Source organism: Candida orthopsilosis (assembly GCF_000315875.1).
Source record: "Candida orthopsilosis Co 90-125, chromosome 2 draft sequence".
In the NCBI taxonomy this organism is placed as follows: Eukaryota; Fungi; Ascomycota; class Pichiomycetes; order Serinales; family Debaryomycetaceae; genus Lodderomyces; species Lodderomyces orthopsilosis.
Genome location: NC_018295.1, coordinates 1,385,827 through 1,410,311, shown reverse-complemented (window position 1 = coordinate 1,410,311; position 24,485 = coordinate 1,385,827). Strand labels below are relative to the sequence as shown.

Here is a 24,485-nt window from a genome sequence, read left to right as displayed (position 1 = left end):
AGAAGGAGATATTGTGCAATGATATTGTCATTTATATGAGAGAGTGCAACATTTTTTGTTGTGTAATTTTTGTGTCATCAACAATTGCCTAACCAGTAACTTGAGGAGATTGATCTATTAATAGATGTTGAAAGGAGGTATATGAGAAATAAAGGCCATCAACGTTTAAAGTAATTGTTATCTATGTGTTTATACAGAAGGGATAATGTTCCCTTCAATCATACATAGTAGGCTATATACTGTAATACTGAAGAGCTACATTGTGTCTCTTTGCAACTAATGTTCGTATAAACCGCCGAACTATAATGCTCTTTCATGTAGTGTAAAATTGTAGTAATCGTACTTGGGTCAGCTACAGTAATAAGTGTTTGGACTAGAATTTCATTGCATTTGCTTACATTACCAAATTGGACCCTCCAGTGCTTTTATTTTGTCTTTTCTTCCTCATCAAGCAAGCCTTCTAACACATCAATATCAAACATATTTGCTCCTGATTGAAGTGTCTTTGCTATTACGGTCAACGATGCTTCTTTGAAATCTGGTTTTTTCCTCAACTCGTCTAAATCGTTGCCAAATTCTTTTGTCATAAACTTCAAAAATCGGGTGTTGATCTCTTGTTTAGACTGTTCAATTGAATTAGTGATTTCCGTAAGATTCGGTATATTTTTCAATGCGTTAGTTGTATTTGGGTTGGTTATTTCTGATATTGATGTGGTTGAGAAAGGAATTGAACTTAGTTGTTGTTTCTGTTGCATGGTTAGATTATCAGGAGCCCTTTTAATCAGCTTTGTCGTTTCATTGTTTGTATCAATTTCTATATCATCCATTGTTATTTGCTCTGCGGTAGGTATTTCCTTGTCCTCTGGTTCATCTTCTGATTCACTCGATGAAGATGACGATGACGATGAAGATTCAGACGAGGATGAAAAATCCTCTGTTCTTCTCTTCTTTCTTCTTCTACTGGAAGCTTTCTTTTCACGATTGGTAGTCTGTTTCGAAATAACTGCCATTATGGATAACTATGCTTATTTGATGGATGCGTTCCAGATTGAAAATATTAAGACGATGGTGATGAGATCTAACAAAGAAAAAACTGGTTTATATGCAGTCCTCTGGAATATCACAATTGGAACCGTTTGATCAAGTACTTGACCATTGCAAATCAAACATATATGAGTTTGTAAACCAAGTCGATGCCACTATGGGAGAACATAGTCTGAAAGTGTCTCTTCTCATTCTCCTAAAATCAGAATGAACGCAGGGTTTATATAAAAAACAAAATAAAAAATCGCGGTTACAATATCTGATATCGGAGCTGTAAATCAGATAAAAAAACACCACCCAGTAAGTTGTAAAGTGTCTCTAGAGGAAGCCGTTGCCCAGCCATTAGCAAGGTTACATTTACATATTCATGGGTTCATGATTGGTATCAAACCTAGTACCTAAAACGCTACCTGTTGTCCTTTTTACGGTTTTTTCGGTTGAAAGTCATTTAAGATACACTAAAAGAGTTATGCGACAACGTGGTCCACTTTGTTGCTCGGAGTATCGAATTATAAACGATTTTTAATGCATTAGATTAAACCTTTTTTTGTAAAAGTTAAATTGATTTGTCATAAGCTATTGCTTCTGATCTTTGCTCTTTATTAATACTCTCGTACTGTGTGGTATCAGCTATTAATAGAATCATAAAAACGCCTTGAAAATTAATTTTGTGTAATGATGTAATCCTAAATTAGAAAAGAAACCAAAAGAAAAGGAAAAAAAATTAACTTAAAAGGAAGGAATAACAAGGAAAGAAGAAGCAAGTCTAGGGGTTATCTGTGGTCTACTAAATTGAGGTTGAGTACACTTGAATGAACTAACTGACACCTCATCAGTGAACTTTAACGAAAAAGCTGTTATTAAGGTTAACAAAAACTGACTAAAATTGAATCAGGTGAGTTTGGAGATCAACACAAGCACCTTACTCAGATGTAATTGAACCTTGTGGACCCATTATTTACCCGCTACGAACAGATTACGACTCATTATTACTAAACAGAGCTTTTTCTGCTCCCGATGGTCTCAATATCGGATTTTGACTAAATAAATCAACCAACTAGAATCACGAATCACAACTAAGACCGTCAAATATCACATAATTAAACAATGTATACCCCAATAGAGTACGTCCTCACAATCATTTCACTTCTCAACTTGTGCACCGCGTTTGTCATTTACATTGTTGACAAAAGAGAAGGAGTTTCCGTTAATTCCGGTAAACATTTTAAAAGTTTTCGAGTTTGTATAACAATGTCTATACTTTTTGGCGTTGCATCAATGTGTTTCCTTTTGCGGAATTACGAATTGGATGGAGCTCATGTGTAAAGCAAGCTGAAACTGGCAATCGCCATAGAATATAGAGCTTAATCATGTTACAGGTCTTTCCAGTTCATCAAAGTAGGATAAATATATATAACAGTAAATAAAATTACTTGGGTTGTTTATTCGGTTTTAGTCCTCTTTTCGTCTGATTCCTCTAATCCTTCCAATACATGGGGCACTTTAGGTAAACCATTACTTGTTGGTTTCACCAATGGCGTAGACAAGTCCGAATGGAAATCCTTGATTATGGAGTCAACGTCATCAATGTTTAATTGTCTGACATCTCCCAATTTTTTAATCTTTTCAGTAACTTCTTTACATTGAGCATCAGTTAAATGTAAATTTAATTGGTCAACTCTTGATTTGATGGCATTCCACCCGGTTAATCTATTGGCAAAATGAATATACCTGGTTAAACCAAAATCACTTGGACTCAAAATTTCATAAGTGGATGGATTTGCCAAGATGGCCTTAGCGTGAATACCTGCTTTATGGGTAAATGCACAGAATCCAGTAATTGGATTGTTAAATGGAATATTGACTTGAACAGCTTCAGCAACTAAATTCTCCAAATCTCTAATCTTGTGAACTTTGTATTTGGATAAAACATAATCACGATCAGCAGCAATCATTCTTGCCATTAAACCACCCAAGGGTGTTATACCATTACGTTCACCGATACCCAATACTGAAACATCAATCAATTTGGCACCACCCTCCAAAGCAGTGTATGCATTAGCAATAGCACATCCAGTATCGTTATGGAAGTGGCATTCAATATCACAATTCACCACTGATTTCAATGTACGTACCAATTCGTAAACTTGTCTTGGGTTAGCACAACCAACAGTATCAGCAATACCAACTCTGTTTACACCGATTTTATCAACAGTACGATAAATGTTTAACAAATCAACCAAGTCGGATCTAAAACTATCTTCACTAGAAAATCTAATTTCAATACCTTTTGATTTAACAAACTCAATAACTTCAATAGCACTTTGAGCAATATAGTTCATATCTTTACCGTGACTGTATTGTCTTAAAAATTGTGAAGTACCAATGACAACATCAACTCCATCGACACCAGTCTCCACGGCAACTCTAGCATCATCCATATGACATCTAATATGAGTTAAAATCTTTGCTTTTAATCCCAATTTACAAATAGCTTCACAATCCAATCTACTTTGTTCAGAAGCAACTGGTGATGTTAATTCAATATAATCAACACCAAAATCATCCAAAGCTTTTGCTATCTCAATCTTAGTCTCTGTAGAAAAGAATGCATTGGCAAATTGTTCACCTTCTCTTAATGTACTTTCGATGAGTTGAAAATTTCCCACGTTTGACAAGAAATCAGCCGGGTTGGGTCCATATGGGTTCTGTTGGACTTTGTGACTCAAGTTTTCACTAACTTCTTTGAATCCGTTAGCAGACATTATGTGTGTTGTTGATCTACGTATCAGATGAGATGAAAGATCGAAAATTTAAAAAGAAGCGTTATCTTTGAGGAGAGACTGACAGGAAAAGGGTGTGTGCGAAAGGCTAAAAAATGAAAAGCGGAAAATAGATTACGCAATTTTGTAATCGGTAGCGTTGGCAATGGAGCTGGGGAGTCCGCAATTGGATCCAACTCGGTGGTGTTTGTAGGGTTATGTATCTATTGAAGTCATCGAAGGAGGGGAAAAGATCTCTTTTGCCAAACCTTCATGCGTTATTTGTAAGCACTCCATTAAATCAACAGTATGTAATAAAGTTTATCTAAACGTTGGTCAGACTCTATATGAGATAGGTGAATCCATCACTGTTCAATGAACATTTTGGACAAATTTTGGGGTGGGGATCCATTGTGTTGTTGTTTGCTTTGCAAAAAGGTCGGCCGACTTCCATTAAGGGTTATGTCCGATTTCAAGGCCCGCTTTTGCGTAAATTAAAAATTGAATATAAATATGAGTCAAATTCAACAACATTAAGAAACTATTATAGTTTTATAATTATATCAACACCATTGCAATTATGTCAATTGAACTCAAATATAACAATTTAGGTGAATCGGGATTAAAGATTGCCCCATTGATTGTTGGATGCATGTCATATGGTTCAAAGAGGTGGGCAGAATGGGTGTTGGAAGACGAAGAAGAGATTTTCAAGATTTTAAAGAAATGTTATGACGTTGGATTAAGAACTTTTGATACTGCTGATGTATACTCAAATGGGATATCGGAAACAATTTTGGGTAAATTTCTTAAAAAGTATGATATACCAAGGGACAGAATTGTCATCTTGACCAAATGTTTTATGCCCATGAACCCAAGAGATCCCGATTTCAATGCAATCAGAGCCGGTAGTTTAAGTGATAAGGATTTTGCGAATTCAAGAGGCTTATCAAGAAAACATATTTTGGATGCAGTGAATGCTTCGGTGGAAAGATTGGGAACTTACATTGATGTCTTGCAAATCCATAGATTAGATCAATCAACACCAAAGAAGGAAATAATGAAAGCGCTAAATGATGTTGTTGATCAAGGACTTACAAGGTACATTGGTGCCTCCACAATGAAAGCTACTGAGTTTGCTCAATTGCAATTTATTGCCCAACAAAATGGCTGGTATAAATTCATTAGTATGCAGAATTACTACAACTTGATTTATCGTGAGGAAGAAAGAGAAATGATTCCATTCTGTAAAAATAACGATTTGGGCAAAGTTGGTATCATCCCCTGGAGTCCAATTGCTAGAGGCGTTTTGACAAGACCAGTTGGAGAAACTTCCAAAAACAAGAGAAACGAATCTGACAAGACTTTTGCTACGTTGGGACTTGATGCTTTAACTGATGCTGATACTGAAATCATCAAGCGGGTTGAGAAAATTTCCAAGGATCATGGTGAAAGTATGGCTGTCATTGCAACAGCTTGGGTGATTAGCAAAGGATGTAATCCAATAGTGGGACTCAACTCTGAAAAGCGAGTTGAAGATATTATCAGAGCAACAACTGTTGAATTGAGTGATGAAGAGGTTAAGTTTTTGGAGGAGCCATACAAACCCAAAAAGTCGCTCTCTTAGTACGAGGGGATTCTTTTGGAAAGGTGCTTTTAGTCTGTAAGCTTATAGTTGGTTGTAGAAATTCAAGTGACACGTTTTAAACTTTTGCAACCTCATTCTTGAAAAAAAAATATAAACACAGGAAACTTTTCTGTTCTCGATTTGCTCCTTTGAAGTCCACACACTAAAGGCTAGATGCCCAAACCACGCCGTCAAGACGGCTCAAAAACAAATAACCGTCTTAGAGACATCAAAAGTCGAAATGAAGCAAAGTATCAAGGAGAATTATCTCCCGCCATTGATGAGTCTACTCCTGACGCAGAAGAACTAGAATTTCAAAAGAATTTAGATTACTTGTTGAATAACGAAAGAAATGATGTCCCACTTGGATCCGAAGAGCAAGCTTATATTGCAGCCAATAGAGTTAATGAAATTGAAATCAGTCTCGTTTCTCAAGGTGATAAGAAGTCTGGTAAGGTGAAATCATCAAAACATTCACAACGACAAAAAAACCTTACAGTAGCTGAGATTATTGGGGATATTGGCGAGCTTGAGTTTTCATCCGACGAAGAGGATGTTCCCAACGTGGAAGCTGAAACAAAGGCTATGGACCCTAAAGACGGCTCAACAAAGAAGAGTAAAAAAAAACCAAAGAATAAGGAAAAGAATCATACAAAAGATTTCGTTGGTCAAGCTCATGACAGTTCAGTTAATAATGCAAATGAAAATGAAAAACCAAAAACGAAGCAAAATAATCCCTCAAATATTGCTGAAATAAATTACTCAAAAAAGGATTTTACCGAGATGGACCAAGATTCACAGGACGGTATCAACGACAAATCGAAACATAATCCCAAAAAGACCAGGAAAAAAAAGAGTAAGGACTTAAACAGCACCTCAGAGATTGAAAGCAAACTGAAAAGATACGATGAGGAGCAAAATGTGCCCAAATCTGAGACAATGCCTCCTATCAAAAAGAGGTCCAAAGCCAAGAAATCGAATCAAGCACGATACCCTAAAGGACCAAGCACTGAACAGGAAGAAGCAGTAGAATTTGCCGTCCTTAATACTGACCTGGCTCTCACGCATTGTGCAATTCAGCAAACTCGTGAGGACGGCTCTAAGAAGCTGAAAGGGAAGAAGTCTCAAAAGAAGAGAAATACACCCCAAAATGAATCAAATGGCAATACAGTGGGCTCATCTAGGGCCACTTCAAAAAACTCGTCTAAAAGATTACCCGAAAACAAGAAGCGTCAGTACACAGATTCAATATCTGGTAGCGAAATTGACAAAAGTACTAACTATGTGGAACAGTCTGATGATGCGAAGTATGAGACGGGTGTGGTGGAGGTTGTGGAAAATGAAAGCTCAACTTTCTCACAAGAGACTAAAAGAGGCACACCCCAGGACCAAGCTCGCAAGGGTGAGCCGGCTTTGTCGCTGAGCTTGAAATTGAGCATGACTACGAAAGGTAGAACTGAGTCGTCTAACTCGGTCTCGTCGCTATTTGGAGTCACTTTGAAATCACTCAAGCTGTCATCTAGTAGATCCGAGCACTTGCCAGAACTTTCACCAATCAAAACTATCATTGGAGTGTCTCATCGACAGATATTAACAGCTGACCTATCTGACGTGAAAATCAAAACCATTATGAATGCCCCTTCCATTTCAAAGTATGCTTCAAACAGCATGAAGTTTGCAAAGAAGTACGAGAATAAAGTATTCAACAATTACAAGTTGAAAAAGCAGTTTCTCACCTTGTGTTTCAATGTGGCACTTTATGAATCCAATGGGTTTAAAAAGTCGGTCAATCAACACCCTGACATACTTGACAACTTTGGCCATTATGATGAGCTCAATTTGACAAATACACACACCGCAATTACTGCATCAGAAAAGGAGTTGCATCGAAACACTTTGGATTATTCAGTGTTTGCATACTTTGGTCATATTTTAATTTGGGCCTTACATTTACAAAGAAAGGCCAAAGTACCTCTTTTCATCGACGAGTATGGAATATCTGTTTCCCCTGATGAAATAAAGATGAAGATTGGTGGTCTTCATTTGTGGGACAAAATATTTCGCGAATTGAAAGGGATGAACGCAAAGAGATGGAAACATGTCTTGAAATTCAGAAACGTGTTTGCATTGGAAGAGGATCAGTTTATGGTTATCCTACGATTTATGAAAATCACCGACATTCCATAAATTAGCTTGTATATATTTTATCTATAAGTCAATCTTGTTGTACTTTGGCATAAGTTGGAGGTCTCAATCTTCTATTCAAATACTGTACTAGCCAGACTGGGAATAAGCTCACACTCAAAATGACTAAGGTTTGCCATAAGTAAGTAATTGAGCTAATGTACCCCAAATCAAAGTATTCCGACAACATTGGGATTGATCCAACGTAGGCCAAAAATGTCACGACGATGGTGGCTGCCATTATTTTATTCCATCTATTGACTGAAAGCCCTACCATGAACAACTCGTTATAAACCAAACATGAAAATGACAAAGCAACCATGGTGGTGAATTTTTTAGGGTGTATAGTTTGAAACTGCTGAGACAACAATTGGATAACACATCCTTGATATAACGAAATAAATACCCACATAAAGAAGGTCTTGTACGACAATGATTTACCCAACGTCAATTCTTTGTACAATTCCGGATACACTTTGGTCAAGTGCTCATCGACATCACAGTCTAAAGTAAGTGAAAATACTGGAGCCATGGTGTATACAGTGGAGTATCCCACCATCAACCAACCTTTATATAATGCAATGGGTTCAAATTTGGATGACATAGAGTACACTGCTTGCGCCACTGATATCAATAACCCTCTATGGATGACAAACTGGCCCAACTTTGCTGATCTTTTGTATGAGTTTCTCCCATGCCATAACAATAACTTGGTTAAATAGCAGAATTGATCAATACTGAAATCAGCTGCCAAAGAAGCTTGTTTACCTTCCTTACCAACAATTCCAACACCGACATCAGCGCATTGAATCATACTGACGTCATTACCACCATCTCCAATACAACAGACACGTTTACCAGTGACGCGTCTGATTTCAACAGCAACGTCAGCCTTTTGTTGTGGCGAGCAACGACAAGCAATAACTGCTGGCAATTTAATAGCTACTTCTAGAAATTCATCACAGAAATACTTCATATATATGGCCAAGGATTCACCATCAATGAGTAAACACGCATTGGGATTAGTTCTCAAGTATTCTATTTGGTCCATTGCCAAATCCGGATCAGATAATTTGGTTACTTGGTGCACATACTGACCTCGTGAGATTAATCGTGCACTAATCGAAACACACTTAGCAGTTTCCACCTTGTCACCAGTCAACATCCATATCTTTATCCCTGCATTCCTCAATAGCTCAATTGATGGCTTTACGTCTGTTTGCAATTTGTCCTCAACACCAGTCAATCCGAGAAGTTCCAAATCTTGCTCTAAATAGTAACTCACGACTTTTTGCATCGTTTGATCTCTGTCTTTCATTGAAAGTGATGCCTCTTTGTAATTTGATGCGAAGTCGTCATACACACTGGTTGATAAAAGTTTACGACCAATTACCAACGTACGCAATCCTTCTCTAGCCATGTTTCCTGTCTCTTCGTCAAGCCAATCATTTGCTCCAACTATTTTCGACATCACAGTGTCTGCACCTTTTTGTAAAAACCATACCTCGTCCTTAAATTTGCTTTTCACAAGGATACCCATACGCTTCGTCTCTGAGCTGAATGGGAAGTTGTGTAACACGTCAAATTCAAGTAACTGGCTAGTATGCACATGCATTAAGGTAATCCTATGCCTATCACGTTTAAACAATTTCAACCCTACTAATTCACAGAACTCGACAATGGCAATCTCGTCAGGCGAAGCAGCTTGGTATGTAATTTCCCCAAATGTTGCATCTTCTACATCATCATCAAACACTGGGGTGACATTGTGACATAAAGCTAACGTCAAGACTAAATCACATACCCTAGCTGCCATATCTTTCTTTCTCAGCAGAAACTGGGGTGAATTGAGATAGTTGATCAAGTTTTTTACATAGTCAGTGACAATATCAAACGTGTCCCCAGCATAGCTGACACTACCCAAGTGCAATCTCTTTAAATTCATTTCATTTCTAGTGAGAGTACCCGTCTTGTCACTAAGAAGATATTCAATTCTTCCTAGGTCTTCTGGAATAGTGGACGTTCTTACAATTGTGTCGGGTATAGAGGGATCATTTTGGATCTGTGAGGCATACACTGACTTTGCAAGATCAAGGTTAACACGAAGCGACACTGGAATGATTGTCGAAAACAAAATCAAGAATCGAAGAATATCAATATACCACGTTTTCTCCAATGGTAAACCATGGGCAAGCACTAATGCCACGGATAAAGCAAACACGACTGCGCACAATATTTTTGAAACACTGTTGATCTCAATTTCAAGTAGACCGACTTTGACACCACTTTTTGTCGTATTCATCAGGAGACGTGTTTCAATTCCAGTATATATGACCAAACCAAGCGCACTTCCAGATGCTAGGACCGCATTAGCCCATAACGTTTGATCAACAGACAAGGGATATGTCTCTGATGAAGTTGGGGAGGTTGACCCTGTTGACGTGGGCGGGTTGTATACCAATTGTCCGTTAAACGAGTGAATGGATTTTGTTGGGTTTCCAATAATTAGTGATATTGCGTCAATAATCAGGCCAATGTTTGATAAGTTCTGCGTGACACTTGGTGCTACTCGTAATTTCCAATCAGTCTCACCATCCAACTGGTCCGTCTTGATGAATACTTCACCAGTCTTTTCAGTTGATTGTAGCAAGACCATATCGGCAGGAATTCTTACATCTTTGTGTAATCGAACAATATCACCCACCCGCAAATCTTTTGAGGCTACATGTTTAGGCTCGGGGGTTAAGCTGCTCTGGCGATTCATTACCTCATAAACTTCGTAATTTTGCTCTCTATCTCTTCGACGTCTCGTAATGTCATCACTCGCTTCTTTCAACATTGTCACAAAAAGCACAAATGCTAATGGTACGATATATGAAGAAAGGTAACCAATTCTTAGTTGAGGCACAATTTGGGACAATGCCACCACCAAAAAGTATAAATTGAAGAAAAACTTAAACTGTTCGTACAAAATAATCGGTATAAATGTGATAGGATTGTACTTTGCATTAGAAACGGTGTTTGAAGGGTAGATGTTGTTAGCTCTCATGTTGGTAGTCTTGGCCGAAATGTATCTCTCTTCACTCAAATTGTTGATTCTAAAATCGGAAGCTCCCGACACCTTTAGCCTTTCTTGGTTTAGCTCCCGCTTAGCATCATTGAAAAGAAAGATGAACTTTCTTAAAAAGCGTCTAAATTTTGATGACACTGATCTGGCAGCTATGTTTAATGATGAACTAGATGAATGGTGAGACGACTGATGTCCACTATAAGGGTATGCATTTGAAATCAATGGAGAGTTGTCACCAGTATAACCCTGATCGCTGTGATCTGATCTTATAGATTGCAAGGGTATGCCTCCACTGATGGAGCTGTTTCGGCTATTATGTTTATTCCCATTTTGTAGCTGTAGGGTATTTGTGGCACTATTCAAAGCTCTGTCTAGTGAATTGTCCAAATCATCGAAAGAATCAACATCACGACTGAAGGAAAATCGCCTCGATGACGAGGTCATTATTGATGGTTAGTGTTTAATTTCGGTTCTACCAGTAATTGATGCGTGGAAATTTTGTTCTTGTTTTCGCGATCATACGCAGTTTATGAAAGATCGGAGGAGCATAGAAAAAAACCTGGTGACCGCTGATCAGAACAGGGCAGAGTTAGCCCAACCTAATCCATAGGGATGCTGTTTGCTAATACAACAAGTAAGAGGAAATCTACTAGAGGATTAACTTATTCGAGTTTCGGTGTCCGTCCAAGCATAGCCAACCTCATGTTTGGGATATTCCCTCTCATTCAACCTGGTCCGTATAAAAGTAGGTTAGGTTCGCCTCCGTTGTAGTACACCTGCCACATCTTATGTGTCCTATAATGTCCACCGCCATTTCAATTTTCAGTAGCTTAGAACAACGTGCGTCATTTAGTGACTCGAGTTTGATTGCGTCATTATGTAAGGCTATGAGTATGGTAGCGTCAGCCACATCTATTAGTCAATCAATTTTTAAGATAACAAAACCCTGACTCTGTTAGTGCCTTAACGACATTTTAATATCATTTATCTCAAGGGTGTAGTTGATCTACTTTTCACATCAAGATTAACCTTACTGACTCCAGAGGATTGGAAATGACGCTGCTGAGTGAGGATGATATAGCAGAGACGCTAGCTGTGACTGCATCGTCAGGATTTCATGCTTACAGCTCTGGATCAAAGTCGTCGGACAAGTTGTCAAAGTTAGAAGTGGAACAAGAACACAAAACGCAAACTTTCTTTGGAAAGGTCAGAGAGTTCCTCAGAATACAATTATTTGGTTACCCCAACGAGTTGGAAAACTATATTCTAGAAAATGAGCCAAATGATTGTGCATTAATTGCAAAGTATCGACAAACCACAGATATTGATTTAAGCGAAGAGCCGACATTGTCAATTGATAAACTCACGTTAAATACCTTGCACATCCCTCATCCACTCGAGAATTTTATGAGGAATGAAACTCACCAACAAGTTGGCGCAGACGTATTAGAAAAAGTAAATGATGAATTGAAAGAGAGTCCTATTTTAGTTTTCATTCATGGTTTGGGTGGGCAAATGTCACAATTTGAGCCTTTAATGGGGTTGCTATCTCAATGTGCCGAAATTGTGTCGTTGGATTTACCGGGCTTTGGTAATTCCAAGGCGGTTGATAGCCATCACAAATCCATATTCAGCATGAGTGAAACAGAGCTGAATCGTGTCTCCTTCTCCATAAACAGAATGGCATGGGAAGACTTCCTGGCCAATAATATTGTCAACATTGTTCATGCCTTTCTACGGCAACAAATTCCAGAAAAGAAGGTCATTTTAATTGGCCACTCTATGGGTACTCACATTGCAGTAAGAGTAGCGAAGAAATTACCACAGCACAAAGTTGAAGGTTTGATTCTTCTTTCGCCTCCAGATGTAGTTGATGATTCAGCACCAGGGCTGCTGGACTTGGAAATAGGGGGATTGTCATGGCTTTTTAGACTTTTTGTCTATCTTCCATTTTTGTTTAATTTGTTTCGAACTTGGGATAGACTTCCTGGATTGCAGAGCAAGAGTGTGCGTCGACAATTACCAAAAAACAGCCTGTTGTATAATAGACTTCGGCAATTTCGTTGGAACTTGGATATCGATTCGCCAACTTTGTTAAAGTATGTCTATGGGTTTAAGAAGATCACGACATCTGACTTTGTCGTGGCAATCAATAAATTCAATAACAACAAAAGTGATGATCGTGCTTATGAAAAGACGTTGTTGGTATGTGGGTCTGAAGACCATGTTACTAGTGTTAAACATATCCATCACATTGATAACTTTTTAACAAAAACCTTTGGTCGAAAAATTTCATCAGCGATAGAGGTCAAAGAAGCAGGGCATTCGTTATTGCTAGCAAAGCCAGAGCTAACAAGTGGTCTGATCTTAAATCATATAGAAACAAAGCTACCAAGACGATTGAATCTATCCCCAGCTTGGGTGTTGAAAGTTAAGGCGCTTATATCAGGGGACAAATGGGGGTTGAAAAACGAAGAAAAGTGGCTCAACTTGAAACCGATTTCCGATAATATAACGAGGAGTAATGAGATTGCGCCATTGTTGGGAATGAAGACACTAAGAGAAGGAGATGCTGTTCATTCGCCAGGAGTAGTCGAGTCGTCTTATTATGAACATGAAGATAATTTCAAGGGTAGGCTAATTGCTATCATTGACATTTCTTCTGATATACCGCCATACAATCCTCAATCGTTCAAACACATACGATATTACAAATGTGCGACGGTGTCTAAAGTTGTCCCTGACCAAGCATCTATTCATAGATTTATCAACTTGGTTAAGGAGATTTTGGACAGATCAGATGAAAAGCATCCTCTTATTGGGGTACATTGTCACTACGGATTCAATAGAACCGGGTTTTTGATTTGTTGTTATTTAATTGAGGTATTAGGATGGACAGTAAAGGAAGCAGTCGAAGGGTTTAAACTTGCGAAGCCCCCCGGAATCAAACACCCTCATTTTATAGATGCCTTATACGTTAGATATGATACTTAGAGTAGAGTAAAGAGAACAGTTGGTATTACATCGTAGCTTTCTAGTGGTGCTTAAACCCAAATCGGTAGTCTTTACATCAAATAAAAGTCCATAAATACGTGTTATTAGCTCTATATTGCTTTAAAAGTGAGCTGCTGGGCTATTCAAATGTGCACCACCATCGACTGGTAAGTCAACTCCATTGATATAATTGGCCTGCTTTGAACACAAAAACATCAATACAGTTTTTAAGTCCTCTGGTTCCCCCAATCTACCTCGAGGATTGGTTTCTGTCAACAATTTACCACCCATTTCAATCAATCCATTGGCCATTTTTGTAGGAAACCAACCAGGCAAGATTGAATTGACATTGATGTGTCTTGGCGAGAATTGAACCGCCAAGTTTCTTCCTAAATGGGACACGGCAGCTTTGGAGCCAACGTACCCGTAAGTTCCTACTATATCGTTTGTGGAATAACTTGCCACAGATGACATGATGATGATTCTTGATGGGTCTTCGACTGACGCTGCTTTCTCTAACAACGGTGTAAACAATTGGATAGTGTGAAAGACACCTACAAAGTTCAAATTGATGACCTTCTTCACGGCGGCAACAGTGTGCTCTTCCAATGGGGCACCCCATGAAGCACCAGCATTGGCGACCAAGATGTCAATCTTGTCAACTCTCTTAGCCACCTCTTTGTAAAAATTAACAGTTTGTTCTTCGATGGCTAAATCGGCTGGAATTGCTACAACTTCAACTGATCTGCTATTCTTTTTTGCTACCTCCTCCAAGTGTTTTTTTGCATCTTCACAAGCTTTGGCTTTACGTGAAGTGATAAAAATGGTTTTGATTCCATTTTCAACCAAGGCTTCAGCGCAATAGAGCCCTAATCCACGAGTTCCACCAGTGACAACAGCTACTTTATTATCAACGTTTAACTTCATTATGAAATTGATTAGGTAAAAGAAATTATAAAGTAAAAGGGAGGAGATTCACAACCCTTTATATTTGATTTTCGGGTATTGATATTTTTCAGGTGACAAAATGCGGAGGTACAGAAGACCCCACTTTTGTAAAAAAGAGAGTTGTTGAACAAAATATTTTCCGCAAGAATAGTCAAACGTTATATAATAAATGAGGGATAAGAAAAAACTGCATCGGGTAATTATTATAACCTGCAATGAGTTGCTGGGACCTTGTGCGTGTGTCGCAATCGCATGACATTGGGTTTACTAAGTCCGTTCATTAACACAAAATTAAAAATGCGATCCATCAACGGAGATATAAAAAAGGTGGCCCCATTGACGGCTGCAAATGGAATGGCAAAAATTCTAATTTAGGAAAGTAATTGGTAGTCTATAAAAGTACTACAACGTCTGCTTTATAAGGAGCTCCACTTCTCTACGTATATAAGCGATATGGAAATCGCGACTTGCTTGGATAGCCTTGTAACTGGCAGAAGATACATCTCTGCCAATCAGCGCACCCACCTGCACCAAGACTCTTTCACCGGTAGCTTCAAAGCGGCATTTTGTGGTATAGTAGTTAACCAATCCGTGCTCCACTATACAATCAGCATAAATAGACAAACGGTCATACTTGCTTATATCACCAGTATTTGATAGAATATTGAAGTACCCTGGATCCTGTAAAAGATCATTCAAGACAAAATCGAGGAATTTTGAAGCAGCATTCTTCATGAATGAGGTATAAGCAGTCAAAATGAAGGGTTTAGTTGTTTGCGCTGATTTCCTGTAATACGATCTGAAGCCAAGACTTGCAATGACTCGGCTTAAAAACTGATCATTGAAGTCAAATTTAGCGTCAGCTATCGTCACTGGAGCCTCGCTCAACTTGTCAAGGTCGAAATATGAAGCAAACTCTGTCGGTATATCGCATTGAAAAGCACTTTGTACTGAATCATCATTGAAATTTCTCGCAAATCCCTGTTCCTTGAGTAAATGAAATTTCTTTTCTCCCCCTAGTAACAAAAAGACACCAATTTCGTCATCTGGATTAACTGCTAAGTTTTCAAGCAATGAATCGTCGCTTTGAATTCTTTGTGTTTGAATAATATTGTACTTCAATCGAGGTTTGTCATAACCCTTGTTAAGTAGTTTGGTCAAGTTGGGAAAGGAGCTCCTTGCACGGAACCACAGTTGTGGTAGAAAAACAATCTCTAATGACATTTATCGTGGAGTAAATGCAATTTTGAATCATGGTGAAATAATCTCTGTTTTAAATGCGGAAAAAAACTGTGGAATGAGTCAATTCGCGTTTGGCTCGTTTGCAACAATTAGTCATCATTGAGCAAATGTAATGTGAAGCCCAAAGATAAGATAGACGGCTAAAGATATAATAGTTGGCCAGAATTGACTCAAATTCTTGTAAGCAAATTTTCAGATCAGTGAAATAGAAATGCTTGTGACAAAGAGGACTAGAATAATTTCTCTATTAAGTTTTGCAGCCATGATCAAACGCTTGTACCGCTATAAGCGACAAAGCTAATGACTAAGTGACTCATAGACTTGCAAAATCTATAAATTTTGGTACTTTTTATGTTGCAAATAGTGTTCCCCGTTGTTTTCGTATTTGTAGAGAATATTTTGAGAGCAAAATTGTGCAAATTTTTACTTCAATGCTTAAAATCAGTTGACAACAAGATAGATAATGTATAACACCGTTGAGAAAGAGACATCAATCCTAAATTGTATCAGAAATCAAACTACCTCACCTTAGTTACCATCCTTTTATTTTCACTTAGGGTTGTTTGCTAACATTTTCCTCTTACAGTTGATATCTATACGACGATCGTTTAGCACACCAAAAAGTCCAGAAACAAATAAAGCGACTGCCAAAAAGAGACCCCAAGCCACTAAACGTGTACCGAAGCTATGATTGGCCCGTTCCTCAACACGTCATGAAGAATTTTATGTTCCACTCTGTGTAATATACTATAAAAATAGGACGTGTAAATAAGACGTGTTTACATCAAGACGTGTTTGGATATTGGATTACCCAATTTCGCTCAAGTATAAATACAAACAAACCTCTCCCTTGAATTGTGTTTTGATTTCCCATGTTTTGCTGTTTTAGTTTAGTGTACACAATGGATTTTTTTTCTTTAGTTCTCCGAAGGTCGCAAATGAGTGGCACGACACAAGAGAGGGAAACACAAGAGGGGAGTATCAACAGAGTAGCGACAGAGTGACAGTAGATATAGGGTGTTGCCAACTTACGATGCGGAGATTTTTCCGTCGGAAAAAGCATTAAAGTATAAACATTATAATCGCGTAAAGATAAAGCAATCAAAGCTATTATACGCCTCATATACTTAGGGGCTCATGTAAACAATAAAAAGGAGGGGGTACACTTAGCTACTCTAACGTAAACGCATATTTTATTTTCCGTCATCGTAAAGCAAAAACATTCGACTGTCGTACACAGTAGTAAAATCATCAAACAGTGCTGTGGCGCTGAGAAAATCACCCGATCAAAAAAAAAGTTTAAAACTAAAACAATCGTTTAAATTACACAAAACAGACACTGCTCCGTACCATTCTCTTACAAATCTTTCTGTAATTTTGTTGTGAATGCAACCGCAGTTGCTAAGAAATTTAGAGTTAAACTCACCTGTCATTGTATTAAGTGGGTGGTAATTGTAAACGAATAAAATAGGAAATTTATAGAGATTTTTATTTTCATGCCCCACTTTGTGTCATAACCATGTACACCAACATCGGTAAGCACTCTAGTATAAAATCATCAATAATTTCCCATAAGTTTTTTTGATATCACTTTCCAAATCAGGCCTACTCAACTTCAAGTACTTGCTTTTCACAAAAATCTCCACTAGCTAATAATAATGTACACATACCACATGAAACCAACCTCAAAAGCTTCTGCCGCTCTTTTAATCAGCTATTTAAGTATATCCACTACGTTGCCATTTATCTTGTCATATAAGGAATCCATGTTGAATCTAAATCAAGAAAGTAAAGGTACAGCCTCATTTAGGTCGCTTTTTACAAAGATATAATCCTCAGGAAGGGAATATGTTACGTAGTTTAATGGATTTTTAATTTCAGATGACACAGGTGTAGATGTTGTAAAAGAAGGTGTAGCGTCTCCCCGATACTGTTTAAGTGACTCCAACAGAGTGGTTTAGTGAGTTTATTCCGACCCGAATTAGAAAAACTGTGGCTCGCAAACAAAGCGAAACGCACGATAGCCGCGCCCAGAAACACGCCATTTGGGCCAAACAATCAAAAAGCGATACACACAAACTAGATCCAATTTTTAGCTACCTATGTACATGACTACTTCTTAGTTTTCCTCCAGTGAGCATCTTTAAAAATTGTTTTGAGAGTACTCAATGAATGAATCGTATCAAATATTTGTTGCTTTTGAGCTAAGTGCAATGTAGGATTGATGGAAAGATCATGACTCACTTGCAAGGCATCAGCGTCTTTGTTTCCTTTCAAATCGATAGTCTCAACTTGACCTAAAACAACGCTACTAATCCTACCTTTCAACACATCTTGATCAGGTTCCAAGTTCCAGTTCTTTTGTAAAATGAATCTATTTTGAGATGAAGTAGGTGCATTTCCGATGATCTGCTTTGGTAAGTTGAATGGATATTTTGAGTCTAACAAGGACAACTTGGCAACCGAAGCTACTCTTGAGCTAACTGACGAAACTATACTTGGCACTTTACCATAAAAAAATTGTTCTGGTCTCAAAGTAGGCCTCAATGGTTCAGCGACTAGTTCTTTTGATTCAATTGGAGCAGCAATGGCTGGTTTGTCACTTCCTGCTGATGATCTACCATCTCTTCTTTGTCCAGTGGCTCTTCTTTTAAATGGTCTGGATGCAGGTTTGTTATCGCTGTTTCTAAAAGCTTCGCCACGACCTTGCCATGGTTTTCCTCTTGGTTCTTGTCTTTGAAATCCTGCCCCAAGTGGCTCAAATAGTTTTGAAGAGCGAGATGTTTCTGAAATTTCTCCAAATGTGGTGTTGTTTGAGTTGAAGGATGCAACACGTTGGTTTTGTCTATAAATTCCATTATTCGTTTCTTGGCTACTCGTTTGATTGACTGGTTGCTGTTGGACTTGATTAGATTCTCCTTGAGGTTTACGGAATCTGTTTCCTTGTGGGGCACCGGATTTGCTTCGAAGAACGTTTGTTGTTCTATTTTCTTGACCTTGGGAACGAAACGGACGAGTGGGGGAGTTTTGATTTTGGGCACGAAAAGGACGTTGTTGTCTCTGTTGATTACTCGGTCCTTGTTGCAGGGAACTTTGTGCCCTAGGTTTGAATTGCGGTGGTTTTCCAGATCTAGGTTTTGAAGCTTGATGTTGTTTACCCAACTGTCTTTGCTTGCTCAACTCAGCAGCTTTTGTAGTAACTTGGTCAATTCTTTTAAAAATGTCATTCAAGTTGAACTCAGGGACAGCTTTGCCATTGGCATCACCATTTTTTGTTGAGTTGAATCTCAGCAAACTCCTGGTAGGTCTATTTAGCAAACCCCTTTTTGAAGTTGAAGCCCACATTAATGTTGAAGTAGTCAGCTTAGTGGTTTGATATTTTTGAAAATTTTTAATTTTTTCATTGTCGAGAGAAACTCCCGCGACATAGAAAGGGCACCAGGAGACGATTACACTGTATTCTAAGGTGGAGAGAGAGACATGGGTGAATATTGCCTTGAAAGCATAGGGCGGTGGATGGGTTGTGCCTAACTAGAAAGAATCCATGAGACTGTGGAGCTACTGGGACTATGTAGAGCTTGTCATGTAAGACAGTCTAAATTAAAGTAAAACCGGCCCAGCTGAGCCGGTTATTCCATGGAGCAGTCTTGTACCGCATGCTTTATATGCATTATATTACTCAATCTCCTCTTGGAAGAAAGACACTCAATGGAGTATGTATAGAACCTGTCACGGTCCATTTATATCGGTTGCAAAAGAGACCGTCATAAATAATTGGTACAAAGTACACTACTGTAATACTAATTTATTATTGGTAAAAAGAAAGAGACAAAACACGGAAACAAAATTTATTGGCTCTCAGCAAAACTTACACATAATGTGTGAGTACTGAACAACAATTTTTTTTTCAGCGCTTTTTTTTTCCAACCAACGAGAAAAAGAGTTTTCCAGAGAGGATCTTTCTTACTTTCTTTCTTTATATCAACAACAGAATATAATATCATTACACATAGAATGTTGTCAGCACGCCCTGTTTTACGTAACGCAGTCCGTTCAGCTGCTGTTGCTGCTAGATCATCAGCCAGAGTTGTATGTATAATCCACTCAATGGATAGCAAATCAATGTTGGAAAGGGAATTGCTCAGTTTGGGAAATTCAATCACTGATTCATCATCAATTGGGTCAGCCAAAGGATCTTTTATGCAGTCAATGCGTAGTTACTCAATATCAGAAAATACTGGCTTTAGTTGTCTGTAATTGATCTCAGTCCATTGTCGATTCCATTTTTCACCAATGGTTACCCCAACACAATTACTAACTTCTTTAGGCTCGTCCAACTTTGTTAACCGCTCAAAGATTTGCTTCAGCCAAGGCTGCCCCAACTGAAGTCTCTGCCATCTTGGAAGAGAGAATCAAGGGTGTTTCCGACGAAGCTAACTTGAACGAGACCGGTAAAGTTTTATCAGTCGGGTATGTATTTTAGAACTCAGGATTCAGCATTGCATTATTGGCGTTGGTGGAGCCGTTGTTGTCACCATTGATGTTTCCATTATTGGTGGTATCATTGTCGATGTTTCTTGGATGCTCATTGGCCAATCAGATTTTTTTTCGCCATGCGCACACACTATATTTTTTTTCCACATACTAACAATTTTCTAGTGATGGTATTGCTCGTATCTACGGTTTAAACAACATTCAAGCTGAAGAATTGGTTGAATTTGCCTCCGGTGCTAAAGGTATGGCCTTGAACTTAGAAGCTGACCAAGTCGGTGTAGTCTTGTTCGATTCTGATAGATTAGTCAAGGAAGGTGAAACCGTCAAGAGATCTGGTGAAATTGTTTCCGTTCCAGTTGGTCCAGAATTATTGGGAAGAGTTGTTGATGGTTTGGGTAACCCAATTGATGGTAAAGGACCAATCAATGCTTCTGGTCACTCCAGAGCCCAAGTTAAAGCCCCAGGTATCTTGCCAAGAACCTCTGTCCACGAACCAATGCAAACTGGTTTGAAGGCTGTTGATGCCTTGGTTCCAATTGGTAGAGGACAAAGAGAGTTGATCATTGGTGATCGTCAAACTGGTAAGACTGCTGTCGCTTTGGACGCCATGTTGAACCAAAAGAGATGGAACAATGGTTCAGATGAAAAGAAGAAGTTATACTGTGTCTATGTTGCCGTTGGTCAAAAGAGATCAACTGTTGCTCAATTGGTCCAAACTTTGGAACAAAATGATGCTCTTAAATATTCCGTTATTGTTGCTGCTACTGCTTCAGAAGCTGCTCCATTACAATATATTGCTCCTTTCACCGCCACTGCTATTGGTGAATGGTTCAGAGACAATGGTAGACATGCTTTGATTTGTTTCGATGATTTGTCCAAACAAGCTGTTGCTTACCGTCAATTGTCATTGTTGTTGAGAAGACCACCAGGAAGAGAAGCTTACCCAGGTGATGTTTTCTACTTGCACTCTAGATTGTTGGAAAGAGCTGCCAAGATGTCTGAAGCTAATGGTGGCGGTTCATTGACTGCTTTGCCAATCATTGAAACCCAAGGTGGTGATGTCTCTGCTTATATTCCAACCAATGTTATTTCCATTACTGATGGTCAAATTTTCTTGGAAGCTGAATTGTTCTACAAGGGTATCAGACCAGCTATTAACGTCGGTTTGTCCGTCTCCCGTGTCGGTTCTGCTGCTCAAGTTAAAGCTATGAAGCAAGTTGCTGGTTCATTGAAATTGTTCTTGGCTCAATACAGAGAAGTTGCTGCTTTCGCTCAATTCGGTTCTGATTTGGACGCTTCAACCAAACAAACTTTGGCTAGAGGTGAAAGATTGACCCAAATCTTGAAACAAAAACAATACCACCCATTGGCTGCTGAAGAACAAGTTCCAGTCATTTTCGCTGGTGTCAACGGTTACTTGGATGACTTACCAGTTAACAAGGTTGGTGAATTTGAAGAAGCTTTTGTCGCTCACCTTAAATCAGACTACTCTGACTTGTTGAAATCTATCCAAGAAAAGGGTGAATTGAGTAAAGACCAATTGGACCAATTGCACAAGATTACCAAAGATTTTGTTGCCAACTTTAACTAAGGGGGTATAGTCATATATATTCAAAAAAATTTGTAAGTTAGAAAGAGAACATAGCAAAGACGTAAATGCAAAAATGTAAGTGCAAAAATGTTAAGAGCAGAATTCTGATCTATTCTCACGACTGTTTTTCTACCATGACACACGTTTCAATTGTTACAGGAGCTTCAAGAGGTAAGTAAGTAATTAATCTAGAGCGTTTGCAATTGACTAACTTTTTTTAGGAATTGGTAAAGCAATTGTCGACACCATTTTGCAAACGCCAGAAGCAAAAGTTGTCGCCATTGCCAGATCACAGTACGCTCTTCAATCATTAAAGGATAAGTATGGTCCCGACAGTTTTGATTTTGTCGCCGGTGATGTGACTGATGTCATTACTGTTCAAAAGGCAATCGATGTAGCACTTACTCAATTCGGACAAATTGATTCGATTGTCGCTAATGCCGGTGTTTTGGATCCCGTTGGTGCAATCAACACCACCTCAATTGATGATTGGAAAAAATTGTACGATGTCAACTTGTTTTCAATTGTGCAATTGATACAACTTAGTTTACCTGAGTTGAAGCGTACAAAGGGTAATATCGTTGCTGTTAGCTCAGGAGCAGCAAACAAGGCGTACAGTGGATGGTACGCCTATGGAAGCTCAAAGGCTGCCTTAAACCACCTCATTTTCTCATTAGCACAGGAGGAGCCATTAATTCAAGCCATTTCGATTGCCCCCGGAGTCGTTGACACTGAAATGCAACAGGATATCAGAGAAAAGTTTGGTTCCAATATGAGCAAAGAAGGATTGCAAAGGTTTATCGATTTACATGAAAAGAAGCAATTGGTACCTCCAGAAGAGCCGGGTAGAGTTTTTGCCAATTTGGCATTAAAAGGATGGTCAGCTGATTTAAATGGACAATTTCTCCGATACAATGATTCAAAACTTGAATCATACAAGTAGAGTGTGTACAAGATCCAATGAAAAATTAAAAAAATTTATTGGTGTAGATTCTCACCTCCTTTAACTAACATGTTCCCCAGACAGCTATTCACTAGAACCAGTACTCGCAATTTGAACCTGAGTGTTATACTTAGAAGACTCAAGTCTACAAGGCCTCCACCTCTACCACCTCGTCCTACCCTCAAAGGAAATACATTGCTCATTTTAGGTGCATTGGTTGTTGGATCTACAATTGCTGCCACATTATACAACAAAGACGGACCTAAATCGGCATTCGAGCCAAGTGGAACAACACAAGCTAAATCGCCTGAATTCCCACCAGGAAAGATCAATGTTGTGTTTGTCCTTGGAGGCCCTGGTGCCGGAAAGGGAACCCAATGCGATATTTTAGTCAAGGAAAGAGGTTTCACTCATTTATCGGCTGGTGACTTGTTGAGAGCCGAGCAAATTAGAAAAGGATCGAAATATGGGGAATTAATTGCCAAGTGCATCAAGGAAGGTACTATTGTCCCACAAGAGGTTACAATTGAATTATTGAATAACGCAATCAAGGAAAAATACCAACAAGGACAAACAAAGTTCTTAGTGGATGGGTTCCCAAGAAAGATGGACCAAGCTTTAACTTTCGAAGAGACAATTGCCGAATCAGCATTGACCATTTTCTTTGAATGCCCTGAACAAGTTATGTTGCAAAGATTATTAGAGCGAGGCAAAACCAGTGGAAGAGCTGATGACAATATTGAAAGTATAAGAAAAAGATTTAGAACATTTGTTGAAACATCTATGCCTGTGGTTGACTACTTTGACAAGCAGGGTAAAGTTGTCAAAGTTAGATGTGACCACCCAATTCCTGTTGTTGCCAAACAAGTGTTGGAAGCATTAAAGGATAAAGGAATCCAGTTTTAGATTTAATATAGATTACAATATAAAGGACTGACATGACAGTTTGCATTGACTGCGGAGATTACTCGTGTGAGAGCGTACTTCTTTGAATTGTTGTAGTTCCATGTTTTCACCTCTCAGTTGAAGATTTGTTTTTTTAAACTGATTGTTACTTATTTAAAGTATCATCAGGACGATTGAAACTTCTCTAAAATACCTCGTGAGTTGTCAAGTATGTTTTGGATCTTTACTCGGACTCTTGTGGCATATAGAGGGCTGTACAACATTTAATGCTCAAAACCTCGAATGTGGTTGCACGAATAAGAGTTTGTTTATGTTTTCGATAAATTTAGCTCATCAAAACGTCGAAAAACGTTATATGCAATACGGATATCTCTGGTGTTTTGATTAAAAGTTTTCAACACTTAAGTCTTCTAGTACCAGTTTAAAAGTCTTTATATTAAATACCATAGCGGAGTTTGTTCCAAATCACTAGAGCTTTCTTTAATCTGTTGAACTTTTTGAAAACGGTACGTATAGCCTCACATTTTACTGTCAAAAGAGTTGTTTTCTTATGAAGAAATGAATCACCACATACTAACACTATTAAAGCATGAGTTACTATTAATCAATGTCATTAACCACTGGTCTTCCTCCCAACTGGACCATCAGAGTTTCCAAAACTCATGACAAAGAATACTACC

At 38.5% G+C, this 24,485-nt stretch overlaps 15 protein-coding genes across 15 annotated transcripts; 9 read left to right on the top strand and 6 right to left on the bottom strand. All coding sequences in view use genetic code 12, as the record gives it.

The window, feature by feature from the left end:
* Positions 1-425: 425 nt before the first annotated feature.
* CORT_0B06670 (hypothetical protein) lies at positions 426-1,010 on the bottom strand (the record flags this gene model as incomplete). The annotated part of the gene is made up of 1 exon (XM_003867764.1): positions 426-1,010. The coding sequence occupies one exon, from the start codon at positions 1,008-1,010 to the stop codon at positions 426-428; it is 585 nt and encodes a 194-aa protein (XP_003867812.1).
* Positions 1,011-2,151: 1,141 nt separating this feature from the next.
* Positions 2,152-2,370, top strand: CORT_0B06660 (hypothetical protein; the record flags this gene model as incomplete). Its single annotated transcript, XM_003867763.1, has 1 exon — positions 2,152-2,370. The coding sequence occupies one exon, from the start codon at positions 2,152-2,154 to the stop codon at positions 2,368-2,370; it is 219 nt and encodes a 72-aa protein (XP_003867811.1).
* A 116-nt stretch (positions 2,371-2,486) lies between these two features.
* Positions 2,487-3,809, bottom strand: CORT_0B06650 (Lys21 homocitrate synthase of lysine biosynthesis; the record flags this gene model as incomplete). The annotated part of the gene is made up of 1 exon (XM_003867762.1): positions 2,487-3,809. The coding sequence occupies one exon, from the start codon at positions 3,807-3,809 to the stop codon at positions 2,487-2,489; it is 1,323 nt and encodes a 440-aa protein (XP_003867810.1).
* Positions 3,810-4,386: 577 nt separating this feature from the next.
* Positions 4,387-5,433, top strand: CORT_0B06640 (Lpg20 aldo-keto reductase; the record flags this gene model as incomplete). The annotated part of the gene is made up of 1 exon (XM_003867761.1): positions 4,387-5,433. The coding sequence occupies one exon, from the start codon at positions 4,387-4,389 to the stop codon at positions 5,431-5,433; it is 1,047 nt and encodes a 348-aa protein (XP_003867809.1).
* Positions 5,434-5,607: 174 nt separating this feature from the next.
* On the top strand, positions 5,608-7,620 carry CORT_0B06630 (hypothetical protein; the record flags this gene model as incomplete). Its single annotated transcript, XM_003867760.1, has 1 exon — positions 5,608-7,620. One exon carries the CDS (start codon positions 5,608-5,610, stop codon positions 7,618-7,620), a length of 2,013 nt encoding a protein of 670 aa, XP_003867808.1.
* A 28-nt stretch (positions 7,621-7,648) lies between these two features.
* CORT_0B06620 (Neo1 protein) lies at positions 7,649-11,131 on the bottom strand (the record flags this gene model as incomplete). The annotated part of the gene is made up of 1 exon (XM_003867759.1): positions 7,649-11,131. The coding sequence occupies one exon, from the start codon at positions 11,129-11,131 to the stop codon at positions 7,649-7,651; it is 3,483 nt and encodes a 1,160-aa protein (XP_003867807.1).
* A 609-nt stretch (positions 11,132-11,740) lies between these two features.
* Positions 11,741-13,681, top strand: CORT_0B06610 (hypothetical protein; the record flags this gene model as incomplete). The annotated part of the gene is made up of 1 exon (XM_003867758.1): positions 11,741-13,681. The coding sequence occupies one exon, from the start codon at positions 11,741-11,743 to the stop codon at positions 13,679-13,681; it is 1,941 nt and encodes a 646-aa protein (XP_003867806.1).
* Positions 13,682-13,801: 120 nt separating this feature from the next.
* Positions 13,802-14,608, bottom strand: CORT_0B06600 (Fma1 protein; the record flags this gene model as incomplete). The annotated part of the gene is made up of 1 exon (XM_003867757.1): positions 13,802-14,608. The coding sequence occupies one exon, from the start codon at positions 14,606-14,608 to the stop codon at positions 13,802-13,804; it is 807 nt and encodes a 268-aa protein (XP_003867805.1).
* Positions 14,609-15,031: 423 nt separating this feature from the next.
* On the bottom strand, positions 15,032-15,853 carry CORT_0B06590 (hypothetical protein; the record flags this gene model as incomplete). The annotated part of the gene is made up of 1 exon (XM_003867756.1): positions 15,032-15,853. The coding sequence occupies one exon, from the start codon at positions 15,851-15,853 to the stop codon at positions 15,032-15,034; it is 822 nt and encodes a 273-aa protein (XP_003867804.1).
* A 1,676-nt stretch (positions 15,854-17,529) lies between these two features.
* On the top strand, positions 17,530-17,703 carry CORT_0B06570 (hypothetical protein; the record flags this gene model as incomplete). Its single annotated transcript, XM_003867755.1, has 1 exon — positions 17,530-17,703. The coding sequence occupies one exon, from the start codon at positions 17,530-17,532 to the stop codon at positions 17,701-17,703; it is 174 nt and encodes a 57-aa protein (XP_003867803.1).
* Positions 17,704-17,983: 280 nt separating this feature from the next.
* CORT_0B06560 (hypothetical protein) lies at positions 17,984-19,216 on the bottom strand (the record flags this gene model as incomplete). Its single annotated transcript, XM_003867754.1, has 1 exon — positions 17,984-19,216. The coding sequence occupies one exon, from the start codon at positions 19,214-19,216 to the stop codon at positions 17,984-17,986; it is 1,233 nt and encodes a 410-aa protein (XP_003867802.1).
* Positions 19,217-19,885: 669 nt separating this feature from the next.
* On the top strand, positions 19,886-21,956 carry CORT_0B06550 (Atp1 ATP synthase alpha subunit; the record flags this gene model as incomplete). Its single annotated transcript, XM_003867753.1, has 3 exons — positions 19,886-19,960; positions 20,199-20,341; positions 20,531-21,956. 3 exons carry the CDS (start codon positions 19,886-19,888, stop codon positions 21,954-21,956), a joined length of 1,644 nt encoding a protein of 547 aa, XP_003867801.1.
* Positions 21,957-22,090: 134 nt separating this feature from the next.
* On the top strand, positions 22,091-22,899 carry CORT_0B06540 (hypothetical protein; the record flags this gene model as incomplete). Its single annotated transcript, XM_003867752.1, has 2 exons — positions 22,091-22,127; positions 22,178-22,899. 2 exons carry the CDS (start codon positions 22,091-22,093, stop codon positions 22,897-22,899), a joined length of 759 nt encoding a protein of 252 aa, XP_003867800.1.
* Positions 22,900-22,968: 69 nt separating this feature from the next.
* CORT_0B06530 (Ura6 protein) lies at positions 22,969-23,805 on the top strand (the record flags this gene model as incomplete). Its single annotated transcript, XM_003867751.1, has 1 exon — positions 22,969-23,805. The coding sequence occupies one exon, from the start codon at positions 22,969-22,971 to the stop codon at positions 23,803-23,805; it is 837 nt and encodes a 278-aa protein (XP_003867799.1).
* Positions 23,806-24,412: 607 nt separating this feature from the next.
* Positions 24,413-24,485, top strand: CORT_0B06520 (Ess1 prolyl isomerase; the record flags this gene model as incomplete). The annotated part of the gene is made up of 1 exon (XM_003867750.2): positions 24,413-24,485. A coding segment is annotated over one exon (73 nt), but the record flags the coding sequence as incomplete, so codon positions are not given.